This window comes from Euleptes europaea, chromosome 12 (assembly GCF_029931775.1).
Source record: "Euleptes europaea isolate rEulEur1 chromosome 12, rEulEur1.hap1, whole genome shotgun sequence".
Lineage (NCBI taxonomy): Eukaryota > Metazoa > Chordata > Lepidosauria > Squamata > Sphaerodactylidae > Euleptes > Euleptes europaea.
Genome location: NC_079323.1, coordinates 41,765,239 through 41,778,117, shown reverse-complemented (window position 1 = coordinate 41,778,117; position 12,879 = coordinate 41,765,239). Strand labels below are relative to the sequence as shown.

The 12,879-nt window shown below is 39.9% G+C and overlaps 1 protein-coding gene across 3 annotated transcripts in view; it reads left to right on the top strand.

Annotated features, from left to right (window-relative positions):
* Window positions 1–12,879, top strand: part of DCAF6 (DDB1 and CUL4 associated factor 6) — a 48,950-nt gene that overhangs the window by 16,588 nt on the left and 19,483 nt on the right. For 2 of the 3 annotated variants that reach the window (XM_056858721.1, XM_056858720.1), the window contains exons 8-11: window positions 3,127–3,220; window positions 4,013–4,132; window positions 4,359–4,598; window positions 9,345–9,512. In XM_056858721.1, coding sequence (XP_056714699.1) covers window positions 3,127–3,220; window positions 4,013–4,132; window positions 4,359–4,598; window positions 9,345–9,512 — 622 coding nt within the window. The remainder of the gene's footprint in view (window positions 1–3,126; window positions 3,221–4,012; window positions 4,133–4,358; window positions 4,599–9,344; window positions 9,513–12,879) is intronic. The other variant, XM_056858724.1, reaches the window with a different exon arrangement.

Here is a 12,879-nt window from a genome sequence, read left to right as displayed (position 1 = left end):
ACTTTAACAGCAGGTTGGTTTATTTATGATTTCCCTTTGTACTGGTCAATAATATGCAAATTCTAGAAAAATATCCATTCTACTATGCTAAGCACAAATCTCTGACTTGGTTGTTAGCTTTGAGCAGAAGTGTGGGTAAGAATAAGAGATCAGGATATTGTAGTGAACTACTTTTAGAGATATGCAATAATATTTATTTATAGACATGTGGTCACTAAGCAATATACACAACATTAAAAGCATACAAGGAAACCTGCCCATGGATGTATTGTATCAAAGGGTGAACATAAAAAAAGGGAGAAGAAAGGACATGCTTGAGGAATGATGGGAATGCATGCTGTATTGCACACTTTGCTGTTCTTTTATCCACTTAAATATAGCATCTTGAGCGTATAAAAACAATTTTCTAAGCAGCATTTGTAGATCCTGAATAATCTGTATTTGGACAACAGTGTGAAAATATAGTGTTTAATTACTGTGGACATAATTTCACATAAATGGCGACAGGAGTTATGCCTTATTTGTACATATTTGCCCATTGTGCACAAATTGTGCCTGTCCTTGGTGGCAAGTGGAAAGAGATCTTTAATCTTTTAAAGCACAGTAAAAATGCAGTATATTTTGTAGGCGATTGCTTATATTAGACAAGAAAGCAATTTCTGAATTGTTGATCATTAAATCCTGAGCAAGTTGGGAATCTTGTGGTATGCCATGATATATTGGTATTCTGTATATCTTCACATCTAAACTGGCTCTTGAGAACTTCCCTCTGTTTCACGATATGGCTGCAAAAACTTGCTGGACAGGCTTACCAATATGAAATTCTACTCTAGATATAGGAGCAGCCATGTACTAATAAACAGAATGTTTCCTTGAAGACAGAAATAGCAACACGAAGAGTTCATCTGGCACTGTTTGTAAGAATCCATCAGTACTAACGTTCCAAAAAACATATTCTGCCCTACATGTTATAAAAAAGACTGATATAACAAGCCACATATATGCTCTGAATTATTTATTCAAATACAAATATGATGAAAGCATGTATAACTAGATTATGAAATGTCTCTGTGTACCTAATAAATTCTGCAAATCCAATAAATGTCTAGGTGCCACTGGTTCCCCGTGCCCAGCAGCTCCTGTCTTGAAAAGTAGCCCTTCCCCCACCCCCATGCTACATGGCCCAATTCTTTTTGAAACTAAGGGAACTCATAAAAGCAGTTTTATAATTTTTCCCCTTCTCAGACAGAGATATTGAAGGAGTTACAAATTTGCAATATAAAATGTGGTCAATATTGCCAAGCTACTTTAGTTGTTTATTTACTTCATATTAATTTATAGTTAGGGTTGCCAACCTCTAGGTGGGCGCTAGAGATCTTCTGCTTTTACAACTGATCTCCAGGAGACAGAGATCAGTTCCCCTTGAGAAAATGGCTGTTTTCGAGGACAAATTCTGTGGCACAGCGCCATGCTCAGGTCCCTCCCCAAACCCCTCCCTCTCCAGGCTCCACCTCCAAAATCTCCAGATATTTCCCAACCCAGAGCTGGCAACCCTATTTATAGTATGCCTTTCTCATTGAGACCCAAGGCAGATTTATCAGTTAAAAAGAATGTTATAGGAACAGTATAAAGCAACCAGTAGTGAATAAAACTAGATCATAATGCTAGAGAACAATGCACCAAAAACAGTATAATACATACAACATAGCAACATACAGTTGCATGCAAATCATGCAACAAGGCTGACATGCAAAATTGGAGAACAATGCATTAAAACAGTGTTATATATGAAAAGAACGAAGCAAAGAAAACTGCCTGTTCTTGCTGACTTTCCACAGCAGGTGAAAAGACTGCCAAGCATTTTGTTAAAAATGTACTCTTCACTACACGACTACAAGGAGATTACCAAAAATTGCCAAAAGATAAAACTGGCATGTATTTAATCATGCAGCCCCACCAACAGAACTTCATTTCCGTTTATAGAAGGGTGCAGCAGTTTCTTCTGATTTCCACCCTACTTTGCCCCTGTTGTGTTCCTGGGTGTCTATTGACTTCAGGGACAAAATTTCAAGAGGCATAACGGGCTGCAGCATGAATGGGAAATAGGGATCTCCCACTCTGTGAAGTCCACAGATACAAGTGTTGCCCTTAGTAAAGCAATTAACTGTGTTCCTGTAGCCATCACTGCCATCAGTTATAGAAGACCGAGGCATTTTTCAATGGCAAAATCCATAGCTGTTGTCAAAAGTAAAAAAAAAAAAAGCCTTCTTTTTATTAACTGAAGTATTATGTTTTTTGCTATTAGGCATGCAGATGTTAATCATTTAGCTACCTTACAATATAGCTGCTATGCAATCCTAAATCAATATAATTAAAAAGTGACTGCACTTTTGTCTTTTGAGACTCCAGAATACTTATTTTTAACTTTTGAGGTTACAGTTCCTCCCCCTCCCCCCAAAAAAGGGTTATATTCTTACTTGGAATACTAAAAAGCAGTAAACACCCTTCATTTTTTCAAACCAACTAGCAAAGCATCCTGGTTAACATTTGTATAGTCGTTTTCCTTAAGTGATGTTAGGAAGGGGAAATTTGTTCTACAAAGCAGAAGATTGTAAGGAGGTAGTACATCTTGCAGTTTGGTTCCAGTCTTAACCATGATCTAATCCAAAGGATTGCATAGCTCACCCAAGAACACTCTTAATTTGCGTTTCAAACGTTAGCCTCAACTGTGTCACAGAGCAAACATCTTTTGAAACCAAAGAAAGTTTGAAAAACGATTTTTAATGTGTCGTGGAGACCTACTTTGAAAGGACGAAGTTAAACAATTCTTACTGGGCATGCCTAAGCCCTAGGGTGTTCCTAAAGCAACCATTTAGATTGCTGCCTGTGGTTAACAAATCAGCCCTTATGCCTGCACTGGTGCTCAATGGTTTCTTTTCCAGACCAAATTAGTTGTCAGACCACGATTGTCAGTTCATCTGTCTTGCTAACAACAGTACAAGCCGAAAACACTACTGCAATAAACTGTGTGAGAATTTTGGCCTTCATTTAATACATAAATCAACCTTATTTTGTTAGTATAGGACTTGTGCATCTTAAAGGCCCCTGTTTGTTGTGTTTCTCTAGTTACGGCAACCTCCTGTCAAACGTTTGCGACTGAGAGGAGACTGGTCAGATACTGGGCCGAGGGCAAGGCCTGAAAGTGAACGAGAAAGAGATGGTAAGTTTAGTTTTTCCCTTCTTACTTTCTGAACCAAAATGATACTTGTTCTGTTACATCGAATATCATTTAGTCAATGTCAAATGTTGCTGTAGCTTTGTGATGGTAGACATTGACTGCATTATTGACGTTAGATTCAGGCTTGCAGTGTAATACACAGTATTCATATGGATGAGCTGCATAATCATATAGCTGGTATAATGTAGTTATATCTGTACATTTTCAACTAATGTGGTCAAGAGGGCAGAATTTGGCCACAGTTACCTATGCTGCGGTCACAACTGGGCTAGATTGCTATAATGTGCTTTACATGGGGCTGGCACTGAAGATTGTTTGGAAGCATCAGATGGCACAAAATATGACAGCTTGATTTGCTGACCCACATTAATAGAAGGGAACATATCTTCCTAGTTTCAAAACAGTTGCACTGGCTGCTTATTTGTTTCTGGGCCTGTATGGAAGGTACCACTGGGAAGTTGTATCCTCTTCAACATCCTTTTATCATACTTGCTTCCTCCCTCCTCCCCCCCCCCTTTTCTATTTTGTAATAAAGGAAGAGTTGGGTTGTAAAAACATGGTACCAGTATACTCTAATTGATTTGAAAGGTATTATATAGCTCTTTATTTTACAAAATTTCATTTTGCTCTTCCGTTTTTAGTCTCATTTTGAGCCATTGCTTTCATTCTGCAGAGGCCTGAATAGGCAAGATTTCAGTGCTTTTTCATGTAGTTGAGGCACAGAGCTATTGTACTGCTTTTGTTAAAAACTTTATCATGTCTGCTTACATACAGGGGAGCAGAGCCCCAATGTCTCATTAATGCAAAGAATGTCCGACATGTTGTCAAGGTGGTTTGAAGAAGCCAGTGAAGTCGCACAGAGCAACAGAGGAAGAGGAAGATCTCGGTCTAGAGGTGACTACTTTTAACACTCCCAGTCTTCAGTATGAAATATCAATGAAGTTGTTTTGCAGTTGGAAGTGGCATTTAATTAGATTTTTTATTTTAGGTTTCAAACCCTTTGAGGTCCATTCTCATGATGTACTGTGTTATGCACTTCCTTTTATCAGATAAATAGCTAGCAACATAGAATAAGTTCTTTGTTACTAAGTTGTTTGGCTGTTTTCCCTCCCCCACAAAGGTGAAATTAATAGATCAGACGTCTCTGCTGCTGGTGCCCTTGCAAGTACTGAAGCAGAGGCCACAATGGAAGTGGATGGTCCAGAACAGCTGCAGTCATCCTCCTCCACAATGTCAGCACAAGCTCCCTCAACATCCTCTTCAACAGAAAGCCCCCCTTCTACTTCCTTACTGTCATCACCTGACAATGAACAAAGACCATCCTCGGAGACCCCTGTACCTCCTACACTCCATCAGTCTGGTATGCTTTAACTAAGTTTCACCCTTAGAATGCTTTAGGTAGCTCATCTAATACAAGTTTGTTAGATGTGTGGCGCAACTGGAATGGAGATTTAGTACACCAATATTCAGCTGAGTTTTGTGTGTGGCTGTAAAGGAGTACATGTTTTCAAAGAGGGGGCAGTTCAGGTGAAACTATTAATCCTTTAATAGTAAATACTAATTATTTCACTCGGTCCTTCACTAGATGCCTCTGCAAAAGCTGGAGTTTGGCTGTAACTCACTACAACACAGTTAGTCATCAGTTGTGGCCTGCCCCCCCAAAAGGCATAGAATAATAGGGCTAGTTTTCTGCACCCTACCATTAGGACTCTTCTCCAGCTTGATAGAACAACTTGGGTGTCACAGGAATCGGGCCTGAATTGCATCCTTTCCCCAACAGTTTGGTGGGGAGCATCCCCTGTCTTTCTGGGACTTGCCCTGAAGTCACTCTAGCCATTGTTATTTTTGCACAGGTAATGTATTACATCAGAGGTAACTCCATTTTATAACTTGAACAATGACATTCACCATGAAGGTGATTCTACTGTACCATAGGAAAAGTGGGAATACTGGGTCCAACTCGGTGTTTTTTTGTTTTATTTTACTTTGAACGTCAGAACCTAATGACATATCACAATCTGCTTGTAAAAGTTCTCTTCATTTCCTAAAGCAGCTTGGTTCATGACATGGGGGTAACTGTTGAAGAGACATGAGTACAAAGTCCCGTTGGGTACACAACCAGTTGTTCGTTGTATCCCAGCTATTGCTAAAGTCTGTGTAGTTATGTCATGTATTACTATTATTATTATTACTTGTTAGATTTATAACCCACCCTCCCCAGCCAAGGCCAGGCTCAGGGTGGGTACCATTAAAACAACATAACAATAAGATTCACAGTCCATAACAGTCACTGGAGGCAGCCTGGCAATAAGCCCCACAATATGCACTGGACTATTAGAACCAGTTAACTAAAGCACAACAAGATTACTTGACTGGTGGTGTAACTGGTCCATTTACCAGCTGGCTGGCAGTCCATAGTGCTCCCACCTCTGCAGTTGACAGTCGGGTAAGTAGCCAGTTAAATAACCAATGAGACATCTGTTCCTTGGGCTTCCTTGTACCAGGCTTTTCTCCATCCTAAATATCCAAACGCTTTATCAGCAGCAGGTATAGATAAAAAAGCAGGGACCCAAGGAGATCTGTTGTCTCCCTTTCAGATCGGAAACATTCTGCACACAGAACATGGAACTATGTGCTGGATGATTAGGAACCCCTCCTTTCAATTTGCCTTAGCTTCCTCTCTCCACCTCTGTGTTCATGTGTACCATTTCTCACTTGAATCACGTATCTGTGATCTGGATCAGAGTAATGGATTGTACAAAGCAAATAATAGCATCTTCGCTAGGCAGAGAGGCACAGTTATATAGCGTCGGAAAGAACGGAGGCTTTGGTTAAAGTAAGGGTTGTAAGGAAGGAAAAGTGAAGGCCATAATTTATGGCTAGAAGGAAGGAGGAGAATAGTAGTGGTCTGTGTTAGTTTTATTTGGACAGTTTGCATGTTCTGATTTACACTGTCATTTCATTGTTTTTATTGTAATTGTGTATCAGATTATTTTAAATAGCGCAATATAATTTATGCTAATTAAATGGCATAATCTAATTTATCAGGATGTGAGCATCCTTCAGGGCAGCAAGCCAGTGTAGAAACTCAAAATACATTTCCTACATGGAGGTAATCTTTGCATAGGAAAAATGTAAAATTGATACACCTCTGTACATGAAACGAAACTGTGCAGATGTCTACCCTGCTTCAATTACATGCATTTGGGAATTGTTGCATGTTGGGTATTTTTTGTGTAGGAAAAATGTCCTTAGATTCGTCTGATGAAGCGTTAGGATTGCCTAATTCCAGGAATGAAACTGGAGACCACCCGAGAGGCATTTAATATGTCATAAAAGTATCCGCTGAGCGTTCAGAGATGCACAGGAAACAATGTTATAATCTACAGCGAATAGCTTTCTGGTTAAATGTGAAGTAGCTCTCAGGGCCAGACTAGACATGACGGCATCCTTGTGGCTGCTGCAAGGATGCCGCTGCCATTTTAAAGTTGTTTAAAAATGCTTTGATGAGGGCCCAATCCTGTTCAGGCCTGCAGTGTGGCACTCTTGTTCCCACCTTCCAGTTTTTAATCACCCACCAGTTTTAATCAAGCACAAAAAGCTGCTGATTTAAACTACTGGGAGAAACGCTTCATTTAAAGCTGTGTGATGTCGATTCGACCATCAGAGGGAGCAAAACATGTGCAAAACTGGAAAGAAAACACACACGCACACAAGAATCAGGTTAGACATGAGGAAACTGAAAATACATAAAAGCCCAGTGTGTCTGAAATCAACGGCTGGGTTCAAAGAGCTGCTTAAGCTCATCCCTCATGGAATTTTTGATCCCCCCCCTTTATCAGAAGATTTCCTTGTGTCACAAACTTCTTTTGAAATGGCTTCCCTTGATTTCTGAAGTTGCTTGTCTCGTAGCATCTCGTAGTTTACAGAGCTAATTTCATGGTGGTTGGAAGTCTGACCCGAGGCCGTCCAGACTTTTTATATTTCTTCTCTAGAACGTTGGTACAGAACAGCTGGTCTGCTTTTTAGATGTTCAAAATTAGATACCTAGTTTTCTTAATCTAAACATGCTCAAACTTAAAGCAGTCCTCTTAAAACCTTTAAAATATACTTGCTTAGCTATAATATGGAGTTACTCTGGATAGACGCCCGATTTGTGAATGTGAGAGACTCTTACATAGTTAATACAAAGCACTGTCTTGTTGAGGGGAGAGTAGCTACTGCATGCTCAAAGCACTTTTATTTACAAAAGGGACACTAACAGGAGATTTTGTATTCAAGCAGACCGTTAGGCAAAGGTATTATCTCTGTCAGGGTACGTGCAATGGGATACCTCAGAGTTGTGGTATGGATTTACGTAAAGTGACTGATAGGATACAATTCCTATTTAATTTACCCTCTTTGGAAGTGTTGTGTCACTGGGATGTTCTTGCAGTTTCTCTTTGCTCAGACCCTGAGCTGTGTAGTTTGCCCCCCCCCCTTCAGCAGTCAACTGTCTTCTTAAATATGTAGCCTCAGTAATGACAAATGGGTGCTGGCAGGGCCCCAGGACTGCCTGAAAGTACTTCTGCTTGCACAGAAGAGAGTTCTGGATTTTTGTGGAGCCCCATCCTCCTCCTGTAGCTTCTATGCCATAGCCCATAAGACTCTACGGTGCCCCCAACCTTCAGCAGCAGGCTTCTAGGGGGTTCAAAGAACTGCAGCAGGAAGGAAGAGGTAGGAGAGCCCTGTTTCTTGAATAGGATTTTGTTCGTGGTAGTCTGAATCTATACTATTGCCATCCACTGTGTTGTGGCTGTTACAGCCAAACTTCTCTGGGACATGCAGCCCAAACAACAAACCAGTTAAAGGTTTTAAACCAGTTTAATGACCCCGTTTACGAAAGTCTTGCCATTTCAGTTTAAATTAGTTGTTACTCAAATGCAGAGTTGTTTCACATGATAGAATCATTAGACACTACCTAAGTCTCTAAATAAACAGTAAATACAAAAAAAAAACCTATATATGTCCACATTAGTTAGACGCCAGTTGATCCTTTTTTTAAAAAACTTTATTTATGGCAGTTACACAATACATACAATTAATGTCTGTGATAACAGGATTGTGAGACATTGTGTGCGTGTGTGTGTGAGAGAGAGAAACAACACCTAGGGTTATTTTCCATCAGTCTGCGCTAGAAATGGAGGTAGAAATTTCATGGCTAAGAGGTGAAGGTGGGGTCAATAGTCTAGCACTCTTCTCCAAATATGGAGCATAATGAGATTATATGGAAAGGAAAGAATTGAGGAAGTGAATGTTGAGGGGGCACATGGCAAGAGAGACTGGATTCTAGGTGCTAGGGTACTACAATGAAGCAGCTCTACCCATGGCACCCTGATTATAATGCGCCACAAACAGAAATTGGGAATGATTCAGGGACACCATGCCAGCAGTGCTTCTAGGCCACCAGCATAGGAAGATTTTAATGACCCCGTTTACTAAAGTCTTGCTGTTTCAGTTTAAATCAGTTGTTACTCAGACGCAGAGTTGTTTCACATGATAGAATCATTAGACACTACCTAAGTCTCTAAATAAACAGTAAATACAAAAAAACCCTATATACGTCCACATACTGAAACGTTGATGGCAACAGTCACTTCCCTTAGAAAAAGTGACTTTTCTACATGCTGATCAGGTCTTTGGTCTCCTTGATTCCATGTTAAAATCTTACATTAATTAATATATTAAGGGAAGGAACCACCCATTAAATCACAAATACCTGTTCTGTAGTAAAACTTCATGCATGACATACCACCTTAGCTTTTTTTAAAAAAAGTTACTTCATGTAATTGCTTCAATTTTGGGGGATAGGAAGAGGCACCAAGCATGAGAAATGAGTTTCATAATTCACATAATTTGAAAAAAGGATACATTCAATTAAGCATGCTTTAATAGACAAGGTTGCATATCATTTACTGAGTATTAGTAATCTGCTTTTAAAAAAAGAATTTTGCTGCTTTTATTCCTCTACTCAATATCTATTACCTCTCTCTTTAGTCTTTATGTTCTTTTTATCCTATGTTCTATGCCTGTTTCTTTTTTACACCCTTTTTTTCCTGTCTGTCAGAATTAATGGCGCCTGAGTTAGCTATACTCCGTAGGGGTCTGCAGCGGCTGAGGCTTAAGAAGGCTGAACAGCAGAGACAGCGAGAGATAGCTGAGGGTTCAGCACAACAGTCTTCCAGCTCTGATCAGTCTTCCCCTAAGGGCTCCTCACAGGACCCTCAGCCTACAGGTTGTCATTTGTCAAGGTTTATTAAGCAGCTGGTGTAGTTACTTAGTTTGTGCTGCTATTGTTTGCTCCAATGCTTCCTATCAAGAACAAAATAACGCAGTTGCCGCTTGACTGTTCTTCGCATTTGGTGCTGCTGATTGTCACTCTGTTACAGAGGTACTAATAACTGCCTGGATCGTTCCTTGTTTCCTTAACACTTTTGTTTTCTGTCGTCTACATACAAATAAAACGTGATCAATAAGATGGACCGCTCCAGTTTACAGAACAGTTTACAGTTTACAGATTAAGGGCCAGCTAGTTCCAATCTAATGTGCTGAGGAATAATTAGATTGAAATAGTTTCTTGTAATGGGGCTTACTTGCTTTACCCATATTAGCTGTTTTACTGGAAAAGGTGAACACATCACCTGCAATGAAGGGGGATTTTTAAGTGGCCCTTTCAGATCAACCAGAGTATCTCCTCCAAACGAGGCAATGCATTATTTGTTATAAATCTGTGTTTAGGCCACTCATTTCTGGGCCAATTAAGGATAATGCTACGTCATAGAAAAATATGTATAAATGGGTTCTGTATTAAGCACAATTAGCCCCAAATATTTTGATGTGCGTATGAGGGGAAAGTAGATCTTGATTTCCTCATACTTTTTTATGAGCCACAACTCATAATTTAGAATAGACAAGGTTGTAGAACAGAATGTCTCCATTTTGAAGGGCATGAAGCAGAATGTTGGTCTGTGATCAAAGTAATAAACTTTCTTTCCAATGTGAAATTATATTTTCATATAACTTGCTAGTTAACAAACTGCATCTAATATTTTAACTGTGGTTGGTTGGTGGGGGCAGGGTTGGGGATGCCATCGGCGATAGCTTGAGGTCACTTCCAGGGCAAACATGGAAGTGATGTCACACCTCTCTAGGATCCCCCATGAACTATATGGTAAAACCATAGAGTTCGTAGCGATTCCTAAAGAAAACATGTTGCTTTTGGGTTTTTCTCCAGGGTCTTTTTTTTTGGGGGGGGGGTATTATTTTCAGAGTGGCAGCAAGAACTGAGGGCAGGCATTCTCTGACCACAGTGAGGACTTTGAAGCCCTAGTGCATTGTAAAAAGAAGCCTATATTTCTTGCTGTTAATGATTGGTGTTGCTAACTCTTTTAGATAGGTATGTTAAGAGATTGCAAAGCAACAATGGCCTGTTCATGAACTTAAGAAAGAAAAGTCCATCTGATTGCTGTAATCCTTCATCTCAGAAACACGCTACAAGATCTATGTCTTACTTTGTTCCAGGATGTAAGATTTATATATATTGGTGTGCTAAAGCAAGATTTCAGGCCTCGCACATGAGAAACAGGCCTTAATGCTTAAAGCCCCATGCTATAGTAGGCTTTTCTTATCTCAGTGTCTGCTTCAAAAAGCAGGGTGGGTAGATCACATAAGCCATGCACACTTCTAGGTGAAAGCGAGGGTCTTTAGCATCCTAATTCCTGGGTAGGCAAAGGTGAAGAGCAGGACCTGGTGATATCAGATTGAATAGCAGTTCAAGGGGGAAGAACTTCTACCTACCACTAGAATCTCACCATACCATATTTGTAAACATGCTTCATTGTTTAGAAGACCTGGACTATTGACTACACACAATTTAAAAAACACGTCAGCCATGTCTTAAACATAGAAGATAGTTTAGCTGTTGGTTCCAGATTATTGCTTCACATCTCCAGTTTACATGTGCATTAGTTTCCCAAACAGGCATGCATAGTAATGCTAAAAGAAGACATTAAGTGTGTGGTCTAGCTGATAGCCCTGAGATTTCAACCAGTCAACCTGAGAAAGAAAATCTGAATCTTGGGCCAAAACCTTGGATGTGGCTATGCTTGGTACAGCCTCACAGGCATTTCCTTCTGGTTATCAAATGTGTGAGTTTCTCATTATGATCATAAAAAGATACCCCTCATCTTCATAGGTAATTTATATCAAGTCAAGATTAAGAGGTTTTATATTTAGATTTGATCCATTGAATAGAAATACACATGGACTACTTTGATGCCCATGAGTCATTAGAAGCTAAGCACTCTGAAGTATTATTTAGATTTAGCTGGTCTGTGTGACCATTAAGTGGGTACTGTGGGATCATTACTTTTACTGACAGGTCTCATTATGGCTTGGCAGTTGTGGACACTGCAATCGTTCTTCCTCTTTGATCGAAGCAAAATATCCATCAATTAATATTCTGATACTACGATGTCCTATGTAATTAATCCGCTAAGCAAGCAAAGCTTAAAGACTTTGGGTGAAATCCAGAGAACATTATGCACAAGTGGAAAACGTAACTATATGTACATGGGGGTTGCCAATTTCCAACCCACCTTAGCTGCATACCTCCCTATGCCTTACAGTAGATCCCTGATGCTCATTAACGGGTTTTCAAGAGCAGTAGGGACTACAGTAGGAAGGGGGACCAGAAAAGCCCCAGTACATGTACATAGTGCTTAGTTCTTTGGATCCAAGGCTTTGTCTAGAGGCAGCTTGCTATATATGGTTGTTTTCCTTATAGTCAGAAAATTAGTTTAAAATGGAGTATTACAGAAGGCTCTAGCTCAGAAGTTAAAACAAATGAGACACGCATACTATAATGGAGTTAAGTTTAAGGCTCCGACTTACCGGTAGTTTTCCATTCATGCCTTCCAAATCCTGGCCATATAACCTACTCTTCTAGAATTTTCTGGATCTGCTTTTTGTAAATCACCTCCCATAGCTGGCCCATTTGTTGCCCCCTTTCTCCCTCTTCATCCTTGCAGCATATGTTAGAAAGCATTTGTACACAGTCGTTTTCAGAACCATTTGCAAAATGAATTTAAAAGATCAATCTAGTGTCACTGGACAAACAGCCCAAAGCATTTAGAAATGCCCTTTCTCTTTTGAATTGCTAACTGGTTAGCAGCTCCTGTGCGTATCCAGGTCACTGGTGTGTTGTAGAAAGATATACACAGTCATGGGTGGAGGGGGGGGTGTCAGTGTCTGTTTCAGAGTTGAATCATGGAGGGTTGGAGAAGCAGACTACCTGCTTAGGATCTTTGCCCTGGTACATAATAGATTTATTTATTTACATAATTTCTATCCCACCTTTCTCCCCAGTGGAGACCCAAAGCAGCTTAGATTGTTCTCCTCTCCATTGTGTTGTTTTTAGGATGCTGTATCTTTGTGAATTGGTTACCTAGCATACCTAACAGAGCAGAATACCCATCAATGTGGGCACCAAATGAGTTCCTGTTGCCTGCATGTAGCCCACTGTAAAAGAATATTTATGCATTGCACTCAAGTTTTTGTATTCTGTGAAATGTAAGAGTGATTCATACTTGTCTGCTCACTAG